This window comes from Alnus glutinosa, chromosome 3 (genome assembly GCF_958979055.1).
Source record: "Alnus glutinosa chromosome 3, dhAlnGlut1.1, whole genome shotgun sequence".
Taxonomy (NCBI): domain Eukaryota; kingdom Viridiplantae; phylum Streptophyta; class Magnoliopsida; order Fagales; family Betulaceae; genus Alnus; species Alnus glutinosa.
Window position 1 is genome coordinate 12,995,106 of NC_084888.1, and position 19,081 is coordinate 13,014,186.

At 38.4% G+C, this 19,081-nt stretch overlaps 2 protein-coding genes and 1 non-coding gene across 4 annotated transcripts; 1 reads left to right on the forward strand and 2 right to left on the reverse strand.

The window, feature by feature from the left end:
• The first annotated feature begins 10,063 nt into the window (after positions 1-10,063).
• Positions 10,064-14,776, forward strand: LOC133862379 (telomere repeat-binding factor 4-like). The gene is made up of 6 exons (XM_062298164.1): positions 10,064-10,347; positions 10,987-11,192; positions 12,337-12,421; positions 13,272-13,355; positions 14,013-14,292; positions 14,392-14,776. The coding sequence occupies exons 1-6, from the start codon at positions 10,198-10,200 to the stop codon at positions 14,421-14,423; spliced, it is 837 nt and encodes a 278-aa protein (XP_062154148.1). The 5' UTR covers positions 10,064-10,197; the 3' UTR covers positions 14,424-14,776.
• A 660-nt stretch (positions 14,777-15,436) lies between these two features.
• On the reverse strand, positions 15,437-19,081 carry LOC133864244 (glycylpeptide N-tetradecanoyltransferase 1-like). 2 transcript variants are annotated; one of them, XM_062300530.1, is made up of 2 exons: positions 18,923-19,081; positions 15,437-16,879 (listed from the first exon to the last, which is right to left on the reverse strand). In XM_062300530.1, exon 2 carries the CDS (start codon positions 16,876-16,878, stop codon positions 15,577-15,579), a length of 1,302 nt encoding a protein of 433 aa, XP_062156514.1. In that variant the 5' UTR covers position 16,879; positions 18,923-19,081; the 3' UTR covers positions 15,437-15,576. The 2 variants fall into 2 exon arrangements, with proteins under 2 accessions (XP_062156514.1, XP_062156515.1); XM_062300531.1 differs by having other exon boundaries at positions 15,437-16,883; positions 18,923-19,079.
• LOC133865108 (small nucleolar RNA snoR98) lies at positions 17,082-17,180 on the reverse strand. Its single transcript, XR_009899640.1, has one exon. It is a non-coding gene; the product is annotated as a small nucleolar RNA snoR98 (small nucleolar RNA).

Genomic DNA, 19,081 nt, shown 5'->3' on the forward strand with positions numbered 1-19,081 from the left:
GCAAACATTGGTAACGTTAGACTACTCTATTGGACTTATACCCTTACGACACATAAACTACCTGCGTGCTCACACGTCGCTTCACTCGCCTCTAAGACTAGCTTAGTATCCTAAACTATTATTAGGTTAATAATTGGTTATAGGTTTGTATCTTATCTTGTTTATTTATTATTGTTATACCTTATTATCATTTGTTAACCCTTAATGGCTTGTTACTTATTTACTGAATCATCAATATATATATTTTAGCCATATACATGTATATGTATACATATGTTCATATACATATACAATACTTAAACCTAATCCATTGATACATTTAAATACTTTGTATACATGGATAGGTAAATTAATTACTTAATTACCTTATTATCATTATTAACTATTTAGCCTTATAATTTGTTTATCTAATTAAACTAAGTATTTTCGGTCCATATATATATATATATATATATATATATATATATATATATATATATATATATATATATATATATATATATATATATATGTATAGAATGCTTAGTAAACTAAGCATAACCCCATAATACACTTAGGTACTTACAATACATAGATAAACGCACTAATTATTTAGTTACATTACTAAATGAATCCAAAGCCTATTTATGCATATCTATAACCTTGCTAATTTATATTTGTTGTCTTAAGGTTATTTGGACTTTTACCATTTTAAAGCATTCCTATTTAATCATTGCATTTAATACTTAATCTTTATTTAACATATTAATTTAATAACTCGTATTAGATTAAATTATAATTTCGTTTGTAACATATCCATTTATTAAGCTTGAAATATATACATAGACTGCTAAACTAAGTATTATACATATTGTTTTTAGTTCCTATCTCTTATGAATTCTATATCAATATTAGTTATGTTAATATTTCAATTCCTAACTCGCTATCTATGTTTATTTGACTAACTCGATTATCAATTATTGTATTTCTTTTGCATCAAGTCATTTACTTATTTTATCCACTTATTCTCTTGTTACACATATCCATTAACTCTTTCAAACCTAGGACCTTAGAGCACTCCCATCAGACTCCCTAAAATGGTTCCCTTCTCTATGTTTAGGAAAATATCATAAAAAACACCAAAAACTAACCTCCAGCAGATACCCTAAAATTGGGTTTTTTGGTTGGGAAGCACTGTTGCTTGCCAACCCATTATTTTAATAAAATAAAAAACGGCTCTCTCCTCTCTCTCTTCTCTCCTTCCTCCTTCCCACGTCCGGAAGATGGGTCTGTCGGAAACTTGTTGCTGATTTTCCTTCACTTTCTCACCAAACAAACAAATAACCACTTTAATCACACACAAAATCCAACTATGAGAACAATCAGAAACAAAAAATAAAAAATAAAACCCAAATCCATGTCTCCCAAATAGAGAGAGAGAGAGAGAGAGAGAGAGAGAAACTAAACCCCAAGTGCAGAACTTTCCCAGAAAACACACACGATCAGAATTTTTTCCCATGAAAAAGAACGCTTTACTTGATCTAAGAGAGGTCTTTGAGGGTTCTGATTGGGGTTTTGGAGTTGCAGATGTTGGAGTAAGCCTTCGAGAGAGTGAAATCGACGTTCTTGGAGATCCCTTTGGGCTTCTCGGCCAATTCCTGCCTCTTGCTCCGCAAATACACTGCGAGGGCCTCATTCTCTGGGCAAACCACCACCATCGAGCGCCTCTAATCGTCCATTTTGGGTTTTGATTGATCGTCCATGATTCGAGCCCTACCTTAAAGATTGGAGCAAAAATTTCCGCAAAATCACATTCCTAATTTTCGTAAAATCGCATTCCTAGAATTTTTGGAAGAGATTTATGAGTTCGTTTTGAGAGAGAGGACGGAGAAGATGAGAGATGAAGGTGATGGGTTTTGAGAGAGAGAGAGAGAGAGAGGACGGTCGACGGAGAACAAGAGAGGAAAAAAGAAAAAAATAATGAATAAAAAAATAAAAGTAAGAAAGAGAAAAAATAATATAATAAGAGTAAAAAATAGTATTTAATTGATATAGGAAAAAAATTAGGGAATTTATTATGGAGTGTTTTTTTATAGGGAATCAAAAAGTAGTTTTGTTCCCTGAATATAGGGAAAATGGTTGGGAAACTAATGGGAGTGCTCTTAGTAGTTTATACCCTAAAGGTTATCTTAATATCTTTAATTATATTAAACCAAAATCCCACAGTCTATTTATTAGATTAGGTTACAATCACGTATTGCAATATATATTCATTTATTAAAGCTTGAGACATATACATAAACATCAAAGGTAAGGATTATACTTTACTCTTTATTAAACCTATGGGCATAGATGGGTTCTAGAATTTATTTTAGCTATCTTCACTTGTTATCCATATTAAGCTCTATACTTAGCTACTTTGATTCATTCCTCAATTACCACCAAAAGATTAGAACCATATTACTTACAACCTCAATCTAATACAATTTCATAGTCACCATACCTATAACACTAAAATGAGGAATTCAACTATTAATTAACAACCCACCCCCAAATTAATTAAACTTCATCAACACCTAAAATATCCAACATCATAAGCATATCATGGAGAACATATTAGCAATCATTAACCAACTACACATCAAAACCTATACTAAAGATCAATTCCACTATTAGTCATATTACCAATATCAAATCAACAATCCATTCTAGCATATTGAACACCAACTAACACAACCAAAATTCCAACATCAACATGCTAGTCAACCAATCCACAAATCCAACTCCCAATCGATTCCAAAGAAAGCACCTCATTAACAATAATCCTCAACAATAATTAGCCATTACATACCGATATCACAATAAAGTCACAAACCAATGGGTATTGGTAATTCCAACACATATAATCAATCTCTCCAACAAGCAATTCAAAATCAATTACCATCTACATTAACAAATCACAATTCATCTTCTAAATTCCATATACCTCATAACCCAACTTCAAATATCAATCCAACAACATAACAAAAGCCCCAAATCAAACTCTTAACAACCAATCAATCCAACCACCATGGAATTCAACCAAAACTCTAACAACACCACAAATCCACTATTCAAACACAACACCATACATCCATACATGGAAGACACAAGGAATTAACAAAACACTACAAAACCTAGAAGTTCTATATTACCCAATCGATTCCAACAGAAAAGAAATCAAAATACCCAACAATCACGAACTCCAGAAATTGCCCAATGCCCATTCGGTATTTTCCTCCAAAATTAACCTAAATTCGCATCTAACAAAATTCATAGTAATCCACACTATTATCTAGCTCTATAGTCCATGGGTATTATGAAAATCATAATAAAAGGTTAGAGATTTACCTCAAAAATCTCTCTAGGTCGAAACTCTCCTTTTGTTCCACCATCAATTTCATTTCTCACTCGAATTTGGTCTTGGTAGCTCCCTCCATCGCTGCAACTCTCACTCAGTCTCACTGTGTCACGGGTAGAAGAAGAAAGGAGAAAGACGAAGGGGAAAGAAGGGAAGAATGAGAAGCTTGCGGGAGGGGGAGGAAGAAAAAGGAAAGGAAAAGAAAGAAAATGGGAAGAGAGAAGAGTGAACGTGCGTGAACCGGGAGGAAAGAAAGAGAAAGGGGGAGAGAGTGGGTGACGTGTCAATGTGTGAGTGGTTGAGGAGAATATAATGTTATCTTCTCTCAGCCAACTACAGGCTGCCACATGGCAAGGTAGGATTACATTTTTATTTTAAAGCTCATACTTCTATTATTTACATCAGGAACCCCACTATTAAAATTCTAGCATTTAATAATTAATATTTGACCCACACTTACTTTAACTATATTTTACTAATGCAATTAATTATTTATTCCATTATGACCTATTATTATTATTATGCTAACTCTATTATTTTATCTTAGATTTTTTTTATTTCAATAATATAAATATCACCACCTAAAGTATAAACATTAGTCTCATCTATTTAACAAATACGATTTATTACTTGCTAAATTCCCTATTTATTTTCTTGGTCTTTACAGAAAGTGAGCATGTGGTGGATCAAATGGAGGAACATTCATTGCTTCCGTTTTTTTTTTCCAAAACGGAAACCCATAATCCTCGCATAACGGACAATATGGGGGGTGCTGAAGAAGGAAAGGCAGAGGCATCGCAGGGAAATAAAAACGAAAATATCTTTCTGAGTATGGAAAGAATTTCGAGATTAATATAGAGGTTAGTTCTAAACAGGACAGCAAATTTCATAGTGAGGTGGCACTGATTCAGCCAGTTGGGCTCGGTACACTACAACTGGTTAGAAATGGGCCAGTTTGCAGTGGGCCTGTAAAGAAGACTGATCATAAGAAAGGATTCTCCCAAGCCCGCATGGGGGGCTCTTGTCAACAGACTGTGGCACACGTGGGGCGTTCTGATTTGGGCGCAAAACGGGTGGTGGAGAATGAGGCACATGTTCTTAATGCCCAATTAGCAAAAACCCATGTGGAGTCCCCTGGTTAACACCTTCCAAGTCGTGGGTCAGGTGGAAGTCTCAAATTCTAGAAGAGGAAAGCTCGTGGGGATGGATCGGGGGAAAAACAATGCCTGCTCAAAGCTGTCCATCGAAGGTGGGTGAGCAAGAAGGCGATGCAAAGGGAGTGGAAAGCCATTCCAGGTATGCTCTGCGTGATCAGGATGATAGTTTCGACTGTTTATTGGCGGAGGCTGTGGAGCAGCCCGCCAACAGCAATGAACCTCTTGAGTTGGTGAAGGAAAAGTCGCCTTGTTTGGTATTTCTTATGGAGACCAAGCTCACCCAGCATAAAGTTGGTTTTTTGAAGGTACGGTTGGGGTTCGATAATATGTTTGTTGTTGATTGTCGAGGGAGGAGTGGGGTCTTATCCTCCTATGGAAGTCTAGCAGTAATGTTTCTATCCAAAACTTTAGTCAGAGACATATTAATGCTGAAATCAAGGCTGGTGGGAATGGTCTGGTGTGGAAGTTGATATGTTTTTATGGGCACCCGGACCCGATGAAGCGCCCGGAGGCCTAGTCTTTGATGAAACACTTGTCACAGGCTAACCCCTGGTTGTGGCTTATGGTAGGAGACGTCAATGAAATTACTTGTCTTTCAGAAAAATCCTCCCACTCGGTTCGCTCACGTGCTCTTATGGATAATTTTCGGGACACGTTGGGTGAGTGTCGCCTTGCAGATTTGGGTTTCAAGGGACAATTCTTCACATGGACGAACGGTCGACCTAGGGAGGGGATTACTTTGGAACGACTGGATCGTGCAGTGGCGAATGCTGAGTGGGGACGTCACAACCGCAATACAAAGTATTTTCATGCGTGTGCCAGCCAACAGAGTCGAAGGAATACTATCTCAGAAATTGTAGACCATCATGGGACCTTATGCTCAAACCAGGGAACCATTGAGGCAGCTTTTGTAAGTTATTTTCAAGATCTTTTCATTGCTGGTAATAATTTGAATGTGGAAGCTAGCATCCGCCATGTCTAGTCCAGGGTTACTACTCAGATGAATAACAGGTTGCTTGAAGATTTTACTATTGATGATATCAGTCAGGCTTTACAACAAATGGCCCCCCCTAAAGGCCCCGGGTCCAAATGGCTTCCCTGCTTGCTTTTACCAACAAAACTGGGTCACGGTTCATGCTAAGGTCAGTTCTGTTGTGCTTCATTTTCTGAATACGGGTGAGCTGAATTCGGAAATCAATGCTACTAATATTGCTTTGATCCCTAAGGTGTTATCCCCCACTTGTGTGACTGATTTTCGACCAATTAGTTTGTGCAATAAATTGTATAAACTAATTTCAAAAATTCTTGCGAATAGATTGAAACTTGTATTGCCTTACATTGTTTCTAGCACACAGAGTGCTTTTATCCCTGGCAGGTTGATTACTGATAATATTCTAGTTGTATATGAGACTTTGCACACCATGCAGACTAGGATGTTCAGCAGAATGGGATTTATGGGGCTAAAATTGGATATGAGTAATGCGTATGACCGGGTGGAATGGGATTTCTTGGAGGCTATAATGTTGAGGTTAGGTTTTTCCACAAGATGGACTAATCTTATTATGTTTTGTGTTCGATCAGTTACTTATTCAGTGATTGTTAATGGCACACCGGTGGGGCGCATTCACCCTTCCAGGGGGATCTTATCTCACCCTTCCTATTCATTATATGTGCGGAGGCTCTTAGTTCTCTCGTTCACCATGCTAAGTTGACGGGAGCCATTATGGGCGTTCCTACTTCTTTACAAGGACCTCGAATCAGTCATTTATTTTTTGCATATGATAGCCTGATATTTTGCAAAGCAAACTCGGTGGAATGAAGGAGGGTTGTGAAGATTCTTGGGATCTATGAGGAGGGTTGGGGTCAAAAGCTGAACTTTCAAAAAATGGCTATCTTTTTCAGCTGTAACACTAGTCAGGATCAGAGGAGTGACATTTTACAATTGTCTAGACTTTCCGAAGCAACACGTTTTGAAACTTATCTAGACTTGCCCTCATTGATTGGAAAACAAAAAATGCAAGCTTTTCAGTCTATAAAGGAGAGGGTCGGACAGAAGCTCAATAATCGGAAGGTGAGATTTCTTTCACAAGCGGGGAATGAGATCTTACTCAAAGCTATGGTCCAAGCCATCCCGACTTACAGCATGAGTGTATTTCTCCTTCCCATTACTCTCTGCAAGGATCTTAACCGTTTGATGCAGGAATTCTGGTGGGGGCAAATGTCTAACAATTCACGCATTCATTGGATGAGTTAGGAAAGAATGGGTCTAGCAAGATTTGAGGGGGGGCTTGTAGGCTTGGCAATTCGGGTTTGTGGGTCGGGTTCTTGTCAATCCGGCCAACCCGATTACACAATCAAGTTCAACACGAAACCGACCCGATTATTAATCGGGTCAAAACATGTAACCCGAACACGACCCGCTTATTACTCGAGTTACCCGACATGACCCGATGAACCCGTGCCCACCGCAAAACTGAAAACCCCAATCCGGTAATCAGCGTGCAGCGTGCCCACCGGCCACCCCAGAACGGCAGAACCCAGTCACATGAGAAAAGTTAGAAAACCAAACAACACAATCCACGTGCCCACCGACTAGGCGGCCACCCCAGAACGGCAGAACCCCAATTCAACTGGGCTTGGAGTCTTGGACGGTTGGACGTTGAAAGATGGAGATTGGAGGGAATCAATGGCGGGGCTTGGACGGTTGGACGATTCCCTAATTCGACTGGGTTGAGGACGGAATCAATGGCGGTGGAGATTGGATGGAAACTGGGAAAGAGCTGTTGGGGACGAGCAGACGATGCCATTTTGGAGGGTTGCGTGGTGGAGCTCGGCTTCGACTTTGAGAGCTGAACTTCGATGGTCATGGCTGCGTGAACGATGAATGAGTGAAAATGAGGAGAAAACGAGTGATTGTGATTTGTGAAAGTGAAAAGGCACGGCAAGTCGGCTAGGTTTCTTGAAGGCTGAATTGCTGAATTTTTTTATTTTTTATTTTTAATATGTAACAGTGTTATAATCGTGTCTGGCGGGTCACCCGCGGGTTGACCCGCCAGACCCGATTATAAATAGGTTACAATCAGGTCGACCCGATTATGACCCGAACCTGATAATCATAAATCCAAACCCTGTATTTTTGTGTCGTGTTCGTGTCGAGTTTGCGGGTCGTGTCAAAAATTGCCAACCCTAGGGGCTTGGTTTTCGAGACCTTCCAAGATTCAACAAGGCTTTGCTGGCCAAACAAGTGTGGAGAATCCATCAACATCTGGAGTCGTTGGTTGCGCGAATTTTTAAGGCCAAATATTTCTCCCAAGGCTCAGTTCTTGATGCATCCCTGGGGTCACAACCATCCGATGTTATGTGTGGCGAAGCCTGCTATATGCCCAGGAATTGCTGAAGCAAGGCCTGGTGTGGCGTGTGGGGGACGGGACTAGTATCCATATATGGGAAGATAAATGGCTGCCGACTTCCAATACTTATACGGTGCAATCTGTCCCTCGGTTGTTGGATGCACAAGCACCGATTTCCTGCCTCATTAACTCAGTTACAAAAGGGTGGAATTTAGAGCTGTTTGCTACTATTTTTAACGAGGAGGAGGTCAAAGTCATTTCAAATATTCCTCTCAGTCCCATGCAACCACATGATCGACTAGTGTGGAGTGGTACTTCTAATGGGTTGTTCTCGTTCCGGAGCGCATACCACTTGAGCAAGGAAATTTAGAGAAGATCCGAAGGTGAGTGCTCTAATTCTTATTCATGTTTTGAGATCTGGAAAGCCATTTAGAGCATTAACTTACCAAATCCAGTTAAGGTTTTTTGGTGGAAGGCGGGAAACAACATTTTGCCTACTCGGGCAAATTTATTCAAATGAAGAATGGTAGAGGATCCTTTGTGTCAATGCTGTAAACAGGAAGAAGAAACAATTATCCATGTGTTATGGACATGCCCTGTGGCTGTGGATGTTTGGGGGAGTGGCCCAAAGATATTCCAAAAGTCTTATGCTTGGGGTAATTCTTTTCTTCAGATGATGACAGGTATTTTCGCCCGGTTTAAGACTGAAGAAATGGAGCTTATGGCAATGTTGGCTCGTCGTATTTGGCTCCGGTGAAACACCTTCGTTTTTTATGGTATTTTCACCGAGCTAGATAAAGTGGTCACTTTGGCCCTTGACGCCCACCAAGAGTATAAACTTTGTCACCAAAAAACGCAGCTTGTAGTTTAAGATTTGGCACCCAAAGCTGTGAGAACGTGGAATCTGCCACCTGTGGGGGTAGTTAAAGTGAATTGGGATGCAATGGTTAATAAAAAGCAGGGTTGCGTAGGGATTGTGATTGTTGCCTGTGATTGTGAAGGTGTGCTTTTGGGTGCAAAATGTTTGTTTTGTCCAATAAAGGCCGATCCTACGGTGGCTGAAGCGATGACAGCTACTCATGCAGTGATTTTTTGCAAAGAGGTTGGTTTTTTTGACGTGATATTAGATGCGCTTCAAGTTGTGAAAGAAATTTAGTCGACCTCTCCTTATAGCAGCCAATTTGGGCATTTTGTGGAAAGCAATCAACAGGAATTTGTTGGGTTTAGATCCTCGTGTGTTGTTTATACGCCTAGGGAAGCAAATGGTGTAGCCCATTCCCTCGCAAAACAAACTATTTCTTGTAAGCAAAATTCTGTGTGGTTGGAGGATGTACCTAGTCATATTTCTTTTCTTGTACTTAGGGAGCAAGTTTCTCCCTAGACACTTTGATGGGTCGGTTTTTATCAATATAGATGATATCCTGATTTGTTCAAAAAAAAAAACTATAAATCACTTAAAATACGTGATCTTTATCAATATAACATGGGTGTGAGTGTGACAATTAAATAGGTATTTTATTATTAGGGGTAATTACATTTTTCCCCCATCAACTACCAGCCATTGTCAACATGACCCCATGAATTGACACTTCGACCAAAAGAGAGCATCCAACTACCAGCTTTACATACTTTGCCCCATTCCGTCAGTTTAATTCGTAAAAAGACTGAAATACCCTAACTCAAATTCAAAAATGACATAAATGCCCTCTACTTTTTTAAACATATTAATTTTAATTTTTTTTTATTAATTACTGTTGGAGGGCATTTTGGTCTTTAAACCAAAATTAACGCCTAAAAATAGAATATTCCGTCCAAGTTAACGGGATTCCCTGACGGAGGGGGGTAAAGTATGTAAAGTTGGTAGTTAGATGCTCTCTTTTGGTCGAGGTGTCAGTTCATAGGAGCATGTTGACAATGGCCGGTAGTTGATGGGGAAAAAGGTAATTACTCCTTATTATTATTATAACAGGCAATCATATTTCAAGATAAATAACCCGTTGCTGTAGGGACCCTACTAGCTGCCATGCAAATGCTGCGTGCATGATGGCTGCTGGAATTATCTAAATGTGCTCGGTCTAAATAATCAGTAAGATCGGACGGTTTCTATTCGCCAAAGCATACGTGGCACCAACGATCTATCCATAGGAAAATTCGTAAGAGAGTACCAGCGCTCAGCTCTGCCCGTGAGACTGTGACTGTAACTCTGTAAAAAGGGAAAAAGAGAAAAGGCGAGGGAGCGGGAGAGAACCCAAAACGCAAAAAACGAAGGGCCCTGTTGTTTTTCAGAGAGAGAAAGAGAAAATCGTTGAGAATGGGAAATCAGAAGCAGAAATGGACGTCGGAGGAGGAAGAAGCGCTACTGGCGGGAGTAGCGAAGCACGGCCCAGGGAAATGGAAGAACATTCTAAAAGATCCCGATTTTGCTCCTTTCCTCACTTCCCGCTCTAACATCGACCTCAAGGTCTTAATTCGCTCTGTTTTGATTTTATCCATACAATGACTGATTCGCTTAATCCTTTTAGGGTTTCTTTTTGCCCCCTAACCTACTGTCTGTCTGGTTCGAGCGAATTCGATTTTCTCTAATTTAGGGTTCCATGTATTTGGATTAATAATTCGTTTTATGTGTTGCTCGAGGGTCTGATTGCTGAGGAAACCCCCCCCCCCCCCCTTTTTTCTTCTTTTTTTTTTTTCTAAATAGTATCATCGAATGCATATAAAACAAAACCGTAATTTTATTCCTAGAAGTCGCTTCTACTAGGCCCTAATGACCCCTGGAATTTTGCGTTTTAAACACTAATTCCCTGCATTCTGGTTTTCTGAATGGAATAGGAAAAATGCAGTGAAAAAAAAAAGGGGAGTTAGGATTTAGGCTTTTGTGAAGTAGAACTTCAGCTAAGGAAGAAGTGAAGAAGTGATTTTAATGGAGAAAATTGGAGATAAAAAGCATGGGCTTTTGGTGGGTTCTGTGTGTTTCTTGCTTGTCAGGCATTATTGAGTTGGATTATCCATGGTCCGTTCTATTTTATGTAATGATTTCTTTTAGCGCAACCAATTCAAACCTCCGTGCTCTTTATTTGTCTCATTCTTGCATACCTACCAGGACAAATGGCGAAACCTGAGTGTTAGTACTTCTGGCCAAGGCTCTAAAGATAAATTGAGGACTTCAAAAGTAAAAATTATAGCAGCTGCTCCAGTCCCCAATGTGCAAAATTCTTCTCCTGCTCCTCCAGTTCGTCATAATGCATCTGCTGAATTTGTCATGGTTGATCCTTCTAATAGCACACAGGAGGGAAAGAATGCTCCACGGTAAGTGGTTGTCTTCCTCCTTTTGTGTAGCTTATTCACATAAGATGTGTGCTATATGAATGAATTAGTTATCCTTTGATTTTACGTCCTTTTCCGATAAATAAGGGGTGGAGGGTGCAGGCATGGGTTCAAATCCCGTATGGTTGAGTGAGTTATGTTTACATGTGATAAGAAATCTACTTGTATAGTGTGGTCTTCTCGAACTTTTATTACTACCGCTACTTTTGTAGTTATCTTTTAATAAATTTTGTAGAGAGAGCAATTCTGATTGATAAGTGGTATGGTAGAGATATGAATTGACGGTGATTAATTTGGCCAAAATTCAGTTTTGTCTAGTATCATGATAATATTGAATATGTAATTTTCGCATGCATTTACATAATATTGGTACTTTTAAAAATAACTTTTTGTATCTTTCGTTCTTGTACCATCTACCATAAATTTAAGCACCTTAATACGTGCAATGCATACTTGATACGGAGAGAACTGTTCCAGATCTCAAAACTTTGCTAACAAAAGTGCTTTCCAGAAAAGAAGGCAACATGATATAAAATCTGCATATGTTGACTTCTCTTGTTGTTGATTCCAACTTGGTTTGAAAAACTGACTACATGGACACTAGAAATTTCAACATACAGCTACCAAAAGTTATTTAAATAAATATAAAGATGTAGTTTAACTTTGACTTTTGTGTATAATATGATGTGAGGTGATGGAAGGAACTTAGTAGAAGTTTAAGCATTGGAAGGAGCGGAGTTATGTATTTGAGCAATTTGACTAAATTTTTACACGCAGCCATTGTGATGCAGACTTTAATTCATTTTGCCTTTTGTTTTAGTCTTGTAGATGATCAATACGGGTTTGAGAGACACTTTATATAATATATGATAGACTGATTTCATGATTTGTATATGCTTTTAAAGCATGCCATGAATCTAAAATTCCTACAACATGAAGTTGAAAGGCTGTTGATTGTGTAATTTTTGTATTATGTTGATGACGTGCTATAATTTGCTACTTTTCTGTTGCAACCATTTATGCAATTATTATATTCTCTTTATATATAGCTTGTTATGTCATTAGTCTCTCATTTTATCAAGGTCTCTTTATAGGTTTGTTTGATGCTGTTTCTTTCTCTTACCAGGTACAATGCAATGGTTTTTGAAGCTCTTTCAGCAATAAAAGATACAAATGGATGTGACATAGGTGCCATTGTCCACTTTATTGAGGTAAGATGGAGCTCTTCTTAGTTTTAATCCTAGCACATATTGGACAATATATTACTTAAGGAAGCTGCAATAGGTTGTAGAATGTTCCTGGCATGGTTGGAAAACCATCCTTGTACACAATTAGGATGAGAAGAAACATATTTCTGCCAAACCTGGAAGTTGCACTAGAAAGACAGAATGCTCTTAAACAAATTCTTATACATGACGTGAACTTAAAATCAAACAGATTTTGGTTGCATTATTTGAATTTAACTGTGCAACACTACTGGTCTTCAAGGTTTAGGGTTGAATAACAATGTTGTCAATATTTCTCTGTATCTTCCAATGGACCCTGTGACTGCTCCACAGCTTTAGGATTTTATTATGTTTTCTTGCGAGAGGATAATTAGAAGAGAATTCCTTTAGGATGGGTGATGTGGATAATGATAATAAAGCGAAAATATATGACAACTTTTTGCCTTTTATGAGATTACTTATCAAATCCATCAGAAACAATATTTAAACTTTTGAGAGTGTTATCTTCCGGGAGTCAAGGCCCTAACCATCATGCAAGGTGATTTTCTCCATGGTTTTTTTTCAGCAACCACCATTGATTAGTAATTCTCAACTTGAAATGCAAATTGTAACACACAATTGGGTCTTCATGGATCCTCACACCTGTGTTTTCCCTTGACTTAGTTTTGCTTTGTTGAGCAGCAGGCATGGGGTTATAACATTAGGGGAATGGAAAAGAACTTTTTTTTTTTCTTGCTTTTCACTTTATCTTTGAATCAGCAAATATTCTCTAGCCTCAAATTTTCAGTATGTCTGAGGTTAGAAGAGATCTCAACTCTTGATTTATATGTTGCAGCAAAGGCATGAGGTGCCACAAAATTTTAGAAGGTTACTGAGTTCAAGGTTGAGAAGGCTTGTTGCACAAGGCAAACTTGAAAAGGTGAATTGATTTCCTTGATATTTCACCAAAACCATATCTGATTATAATTTTTTTCCTCATATTCTGTCCAGTGTTGAGATTTTTTTTTTCCCTCTAACAAAATGTGCCAGATGTGGTCTTAATTAATGCCTTTCTTTTTTTTGGATGAATAAGAAATAAATTAAAACAAAACTGATATACAAAGGAGGGCAGCTATGCATCCCCTCCAAAAATACCACGGGTGCACACTAGCAACCAACCCAAACCATAACAACTACTTAGGTATCAGTAGATATATGATTGACACCGTCGTAATCTTTCTATTTAATCTCTACACATTAGTATCTTTCTTCATACATTGCACTGTGGATTATCACAGATTCTAAAAGGATTTCTTCTCTCTTTTTTTTTTTTTTTTGGGGGGGGGGGTGTTGCACTCATTACAAATGTTTTGAAATATTGATTTTCCTACACACTCTTTTAGAGTTTCAAATTGACACCTTTCTTCGCTCTTTGCTATCAGTATGATGAGGATTTCTATTTCTCTTTCTATGTAAAAGAAAATAGAAAGCTTCTTTCCTTAGTGATGACAGAATCACTATTATGTATTCCTGGAAAGCTTCCTTCCTTAGTGGTTAGGTTATGTGAGATTCCAACCTCCTTAAATACAAAATGCAGGTCCAAAATTGCTACAAGATCATAAAAGATACCCAGTTGGGAACAAAAACGCCTAGCCCAAAACAAAGGGATGTCAGGCCACGGCACTCACTGAGCTATGGGTTAATGACCACTAGCGAGAGTGTGGATGATGCGGCTAATGCTGCTGCCTACAGAGTAGCTGATGCAGAAAACAAAGCATATATGGCTGCTGAAGCTGTTAAAGAGGCAGAAAGAATCTCAAAGATGGCAGAGGATACTGATTCAATGCTACAGCTGGTGAAAGAGATCTATGAAAGATGTAATGCTGAAAGCACCATACCTATTTAGTCATTGTTATTGTTCCAGTATCTTGATGATACATTAACCTTCATTTGTTTCCTTGGGTTTACCGCTGCAGGTTCACATGGTGAAGTTGTCCTCTTGGCTTAGGTTATCGGTTGTAAGTTTTTCCTTTGTTGGGGTATAACATGCATGTAAGATTAGTGAAATCTTTGTAATTCTTGGGACGTGTATGTAAATTCATTGATCCAATGCAACAGTGGGGCAAGGGAGCAACTGCAATTACCCTTGGGGGAGCTTCCTGGAAGAATCTAACTATTCGTTTTTTTTTTTTTTTTTTTTTTTAACTTCTGCATTTTGGTTTTACTTTTTTGGTTACACCCCTCGGCTGTAATCCTCCCCAAACCAAAAGCATAGCCTAGAATACACGTAAATAAGTGTTCGTATGTGTGTAAATAAATGTTGATAGCAATGTTCCAAGATTTTGTTGGTTGACAAGATTATTTCTGGCGTGGTCCCACTGATCAAATTCTTATGTATCTTTCTTGATTATCGTTTTTCTTGTTACTTTTCTCTTTGTTGGGCAGTAGTTGAATTCACTATTAATAATAAATAGCTAAAAAAATAAAAATGAGTGAAGTTTGTCTGATGTTGTTCCAATAATGATGTGATTTTTAAAATTACAATTGAACTTGAGATTGATTATAATTAAATTTTGATTAAATTGTAATTTTAAAAGTTATCTCATTATTGAAGTGAAGTGACACAAAAAGGACTTTTACTTGTAGCAGTAGAATTACTCCTCCACTTAACGTAACATAAACGGCTTTCTGTCCTGCATCATAGGAATTGAAATTCGTTTATGACGTTGCTTCTGAAATGTGAATTATTTAACCACTACCGAGAAAAAAGCACAAATCATCTTTCGTTTCTCGATGAAGACAGACAAAGCTCATGGCTCTAATTTGACTAGGACCATGCATAGGTTTGTTTAAGGTTTATGCTCTTCATTCCCTTTTCTTTTAGGGAAGACGAAACAGATTTGAGTGTAAGGCAAAGACCAATATGTACGATGATGAGAACAAAATAACTTTTTTTAATTTTTCAGTCCTAACAAAATGTAAAGACATGACATTCGAGAATTTCCCCAAAAATTCCGGATAAAAAAGGTCTCAAACTTTTTTGCTTCATTGGCACAATAAATTTAAGTGGATTTCCAAATACAATGCTACCTTTAATCAAACTTAACAGCAAACTCAACCAAAAGGAGTTGTAATTGTTAACCAAAATTTCAGACCTGAGACTATAACAGCACAAGCCCAAGCTCTGACGGCTTCAGTGCCTGTCTTACCCGATAGTTGTAAAGATAATAGTGCAGTTTCCCATCACCTGGCCCAAATTTCAGTTCCTTCAAGAAAGATTCATTTTGCATGACATCCAATGCATTGAAAACATCGTAGTCATTCCGTTTTGCCACAATAAGAGCATCATTCATCAACTGAAGCAAAGGAGTTCTTGTAGCAACATTATAATATGAATAAGCTGCCTTCAAAGTTGAATAATTCTGGTTCCCAAGGATAGATGAAGGAAGTGTGTAGAAACTGCAGAAATCAGTTATCTCATGAGTTTCGGGACTTTCAACCAGATAACTATCCACGACGTTCTCCTTTGAAAGAAGCCAATGCTCCACATCATTTTCATCAAAGTCTGGTGCAACAACAAACTGGTTCAAATACGTCCTAAGTAGCCGTGTAACTGCAGGAACATCATGGAGCTCCATTTTTCTGAAACCTGGGGTGACTGTTGACTCCGGTAGCTTGTAAAGCTTGATTGTTCGACTCATTGTCATCCTCGCACCCAGTCTAGAAAACCCAACATCAATCAGCTTCTTCGGATTCAAAGACCTATGCCAATATTGGCAAGTTGAAACTGGTGTTGGAAGAACCACTCCTGCAGTATAGGCTGCTTGCCACATATTCTCCAAATGAACCCTCCTGGTCACCTCTTTGATCATAACAGGAGCAAGTCTCTTTGATCTAAGTTTTTTATGCACACATAGGAAATTGATCTCTGCCATGTTTACAACATCATCGCGGACCCGGATTCTTGCAGGAACACCAGTAATGAAAGCAACCAACTTCTTCGAACTTTTGGCACGGACACCAATGTGCCAACTCCTGAAATAACCAGGAGGGCGTAAAGCCCAGCGAAGAAACTCCTTTGAATAGTTAAATCTAAACATGTTCTCATCGTCCTCAACATAGTTATTAGTGAGAAGATTATACACCTCAGTGCACATCTTATCAGAATCAATATCACAAGTAATCCATTCATAAAGGTTGGGCAGGTTGTAGGGCTCTTGTTTGACTTCAGATAAAGGGGTGGGGGGTTCAATCGGGCCCTCAGGCAAACTGGTGTCCCCTAGTTCCTTGAATTGCCCAACAGGTTGGGTTTCCCAAAACTTATGCCTCTTTCCAAGGGAGAGCGATTCTTGAACCTTTCGACTTAGAGAATCGCCGACGTCACTCTCAGAAGATTCATTCCCATCAGGATTAGGGTTTGGAGTTTCTTCCGGTGATCCAGATGACGCATTGCTATCAACCATTCTGACTTATTTTTGAAAAAGCAGTCAGCAAGAGAACACAAAAAGTCTATATTATATAAAAGATATTTATTTAGAACAACAGGAAACAGTTAAAAAAAATTGGTCGCTGCAGAAAAGCAAAATAAGAAATCATTATCTTATGTCCTAGGTAGCCTCCTCTTAAATGCGCAGTCAAAGTGTAGGGAGTAAAGATTACATGTCATAAGTGTAACAGAAGAGCCAAACTTGCAAATCAAACAAATAGGAGTACAAGTATTAGATTTCTGTTTCAATGTCCGGAGAAGATATTCTAAGGGGTAGACAGCAATCTGCTATGTTGGATATAAATCCTTGAGCAACAGATACCGCTTTGCCCACTCCCCCAAAGTGCTAATGCATCATGCAACATCGTTATTCCTCGTAGAATTAGCAGAAACGGGGACAAAACTAAGGAGAATTCTTACAGCTCAAGTTAGATATGTTGGCATTTCAGCAAGGTAAGCCAGGAAAATTGAAAAATACAAATTTATAAATTACTGTGTTGATCAACATTTACCATCAAGAATCATGGTACCTATATGATAAGTACGCACTATTTAGATGACACAAATTGAATCTCTAATTTATAAAGACATAACAGAACTTATAGAAAACTAAAGCCAATGGTCCCAAGGAAAATTCCTTCACCCCCTGGCTGGCTAGTGAGAAAAAAAATACAAGGAAACAAAACCAGGGTCTTTTTACAATTTTATCTTATCGTAATAGCTGCTTCCCAAATACAAAACATGGGTCTTTTCACTCACTGGAAAGCAACAGCCGCTTCCCAAATCCAAAGAAAAACCTATCAAACTAAATAGTCCCACAAACCTCAATCAGTAAATCTCATCTATGTCTCAGCTCCCAAACACTGAAAACCCTACGTTTCATAACCCTGACATATTTCCTCTCTCGTAGTTTTCCCAGAAACCAAACACCAGCCCCCATTAAACAAATCAAAAATCAAATAGCTAAACAGAACCATAATCACCAAAAAAAAATACAAAAAATTAAAAAACAAAAAACTGAATCCCACGATCCAAAAAAAAACACATACAGACAATTTACAAAGCAATCACTACCCGATAAACAACCCCCCACATTCAGGCGCAGTAACAAATATCTCAACCAAAAAATCAACAATATTTTCAAATCCCACTATTTTACCAACCGACCTATCAACCCGTAAAACCATATACACAGTCCTACACATATAGCTTCGTTTGCACACATTCATACATATGGAGAGAGAGAGAGAGAGAGAGAGAGAGAGAGAGAGAGAGACCTGCGAGAGTGGATGATTGCTAGAGCGAGAGAGATTAGAGAGTGAGTGTTTGTTGTAGCATTGAAGAAAGAGTAAAGGGTTTCCCAAACTCCTCGGATCTGTGCCGTGGAGTTTGATTGAAAGGAGGCGAAGCTTGAAACAGCAAGCTTTGTATACACACCTTTGCCCACTTGTGTGTGAATTAGGTTATTGTCGCCCTTGTTCCAATAATATCCGAGTTTCCGGATTTGTCCCCGGGGATTTGGTTTTATTCCTTTGTGTCTGTTTGGTTGCCGAGAAAAATTGTGCGGGAAATAGGGGAATACAATTTGGGAAGGCGGTTTGTCATTTAGGGGGACGGAAAGGGAGCTTCAAAACATATTTATATACAATCCAAAAAGCATAAGAAAATAACAGAAGTGTCACATTTTCCTCGATTTTTCCCCAGCTACCAAACACATTCTAAAAACAATGCAAGTCCGCCCTAAGCATGTAAAAAAAAAAATCCCAAGATCCACCCAGCAAAATAAGCACGACAACTCAAAGGACTACCAAAAAGCTCCGTTTAATTGCCGGTACAACACATTAGGACTACGATGATAACTATTAGATTATCATTCTTCTAAGGACCCAAGAAAGCAACTAAAGGCTCGAAATCAACGTTGATACAATATATTTCTTTTCCATTCTCTAATTTAACAAGAAGTAAAATCAATTTTTAAGATAAAATCCGAAACTAAGAAAAGGAAACGGTTGAATTATTACCTCGAATTTTCCGACCTCGTTCGTGGTTGAACTCTGAGATCTAGGGTTTCACCGAGAGAGAGAGAGAGAGAGATAGAGAGCTTTGGTACTAGCGGAAATGAAGCGTGGAAATAGAGCTAATTGTTGGTAATTTAGACGAAGTGAATGGGCATATTTGTC

Bases quoted from the DNA above. Each gene is read 5' to 3' on its own strand.
- LOC133862379 (XM_062298164.1), top strand. From the start codon at position 10,198: ATGGGAAATCAGAAGCAGAAATGGACGTCGGAGGAGGAAGAAGCGCTA. The intron at 10,348-10,986 runs GTCTTAATTCGC...CATACCTACCAG, and splicing joins GCTCTAACATCGACCTCAAG to GACAAATGGCGAAACCTGAG. The intron at 14,293-14,391 runs GTAATGCTGAAA...TTACCGCTGCAG, and splicing joins GAAAGAGATCTATGAAAGAT to GTTCACATGGTGAAGTTGTC.
- LOC133864244 (XM_062300530.1), bottom strand. From the start codon at position 16,878: ATGGTTGATAGCAATGCGTCATCTGGATCACCGGAAGAAACTCCAAAC.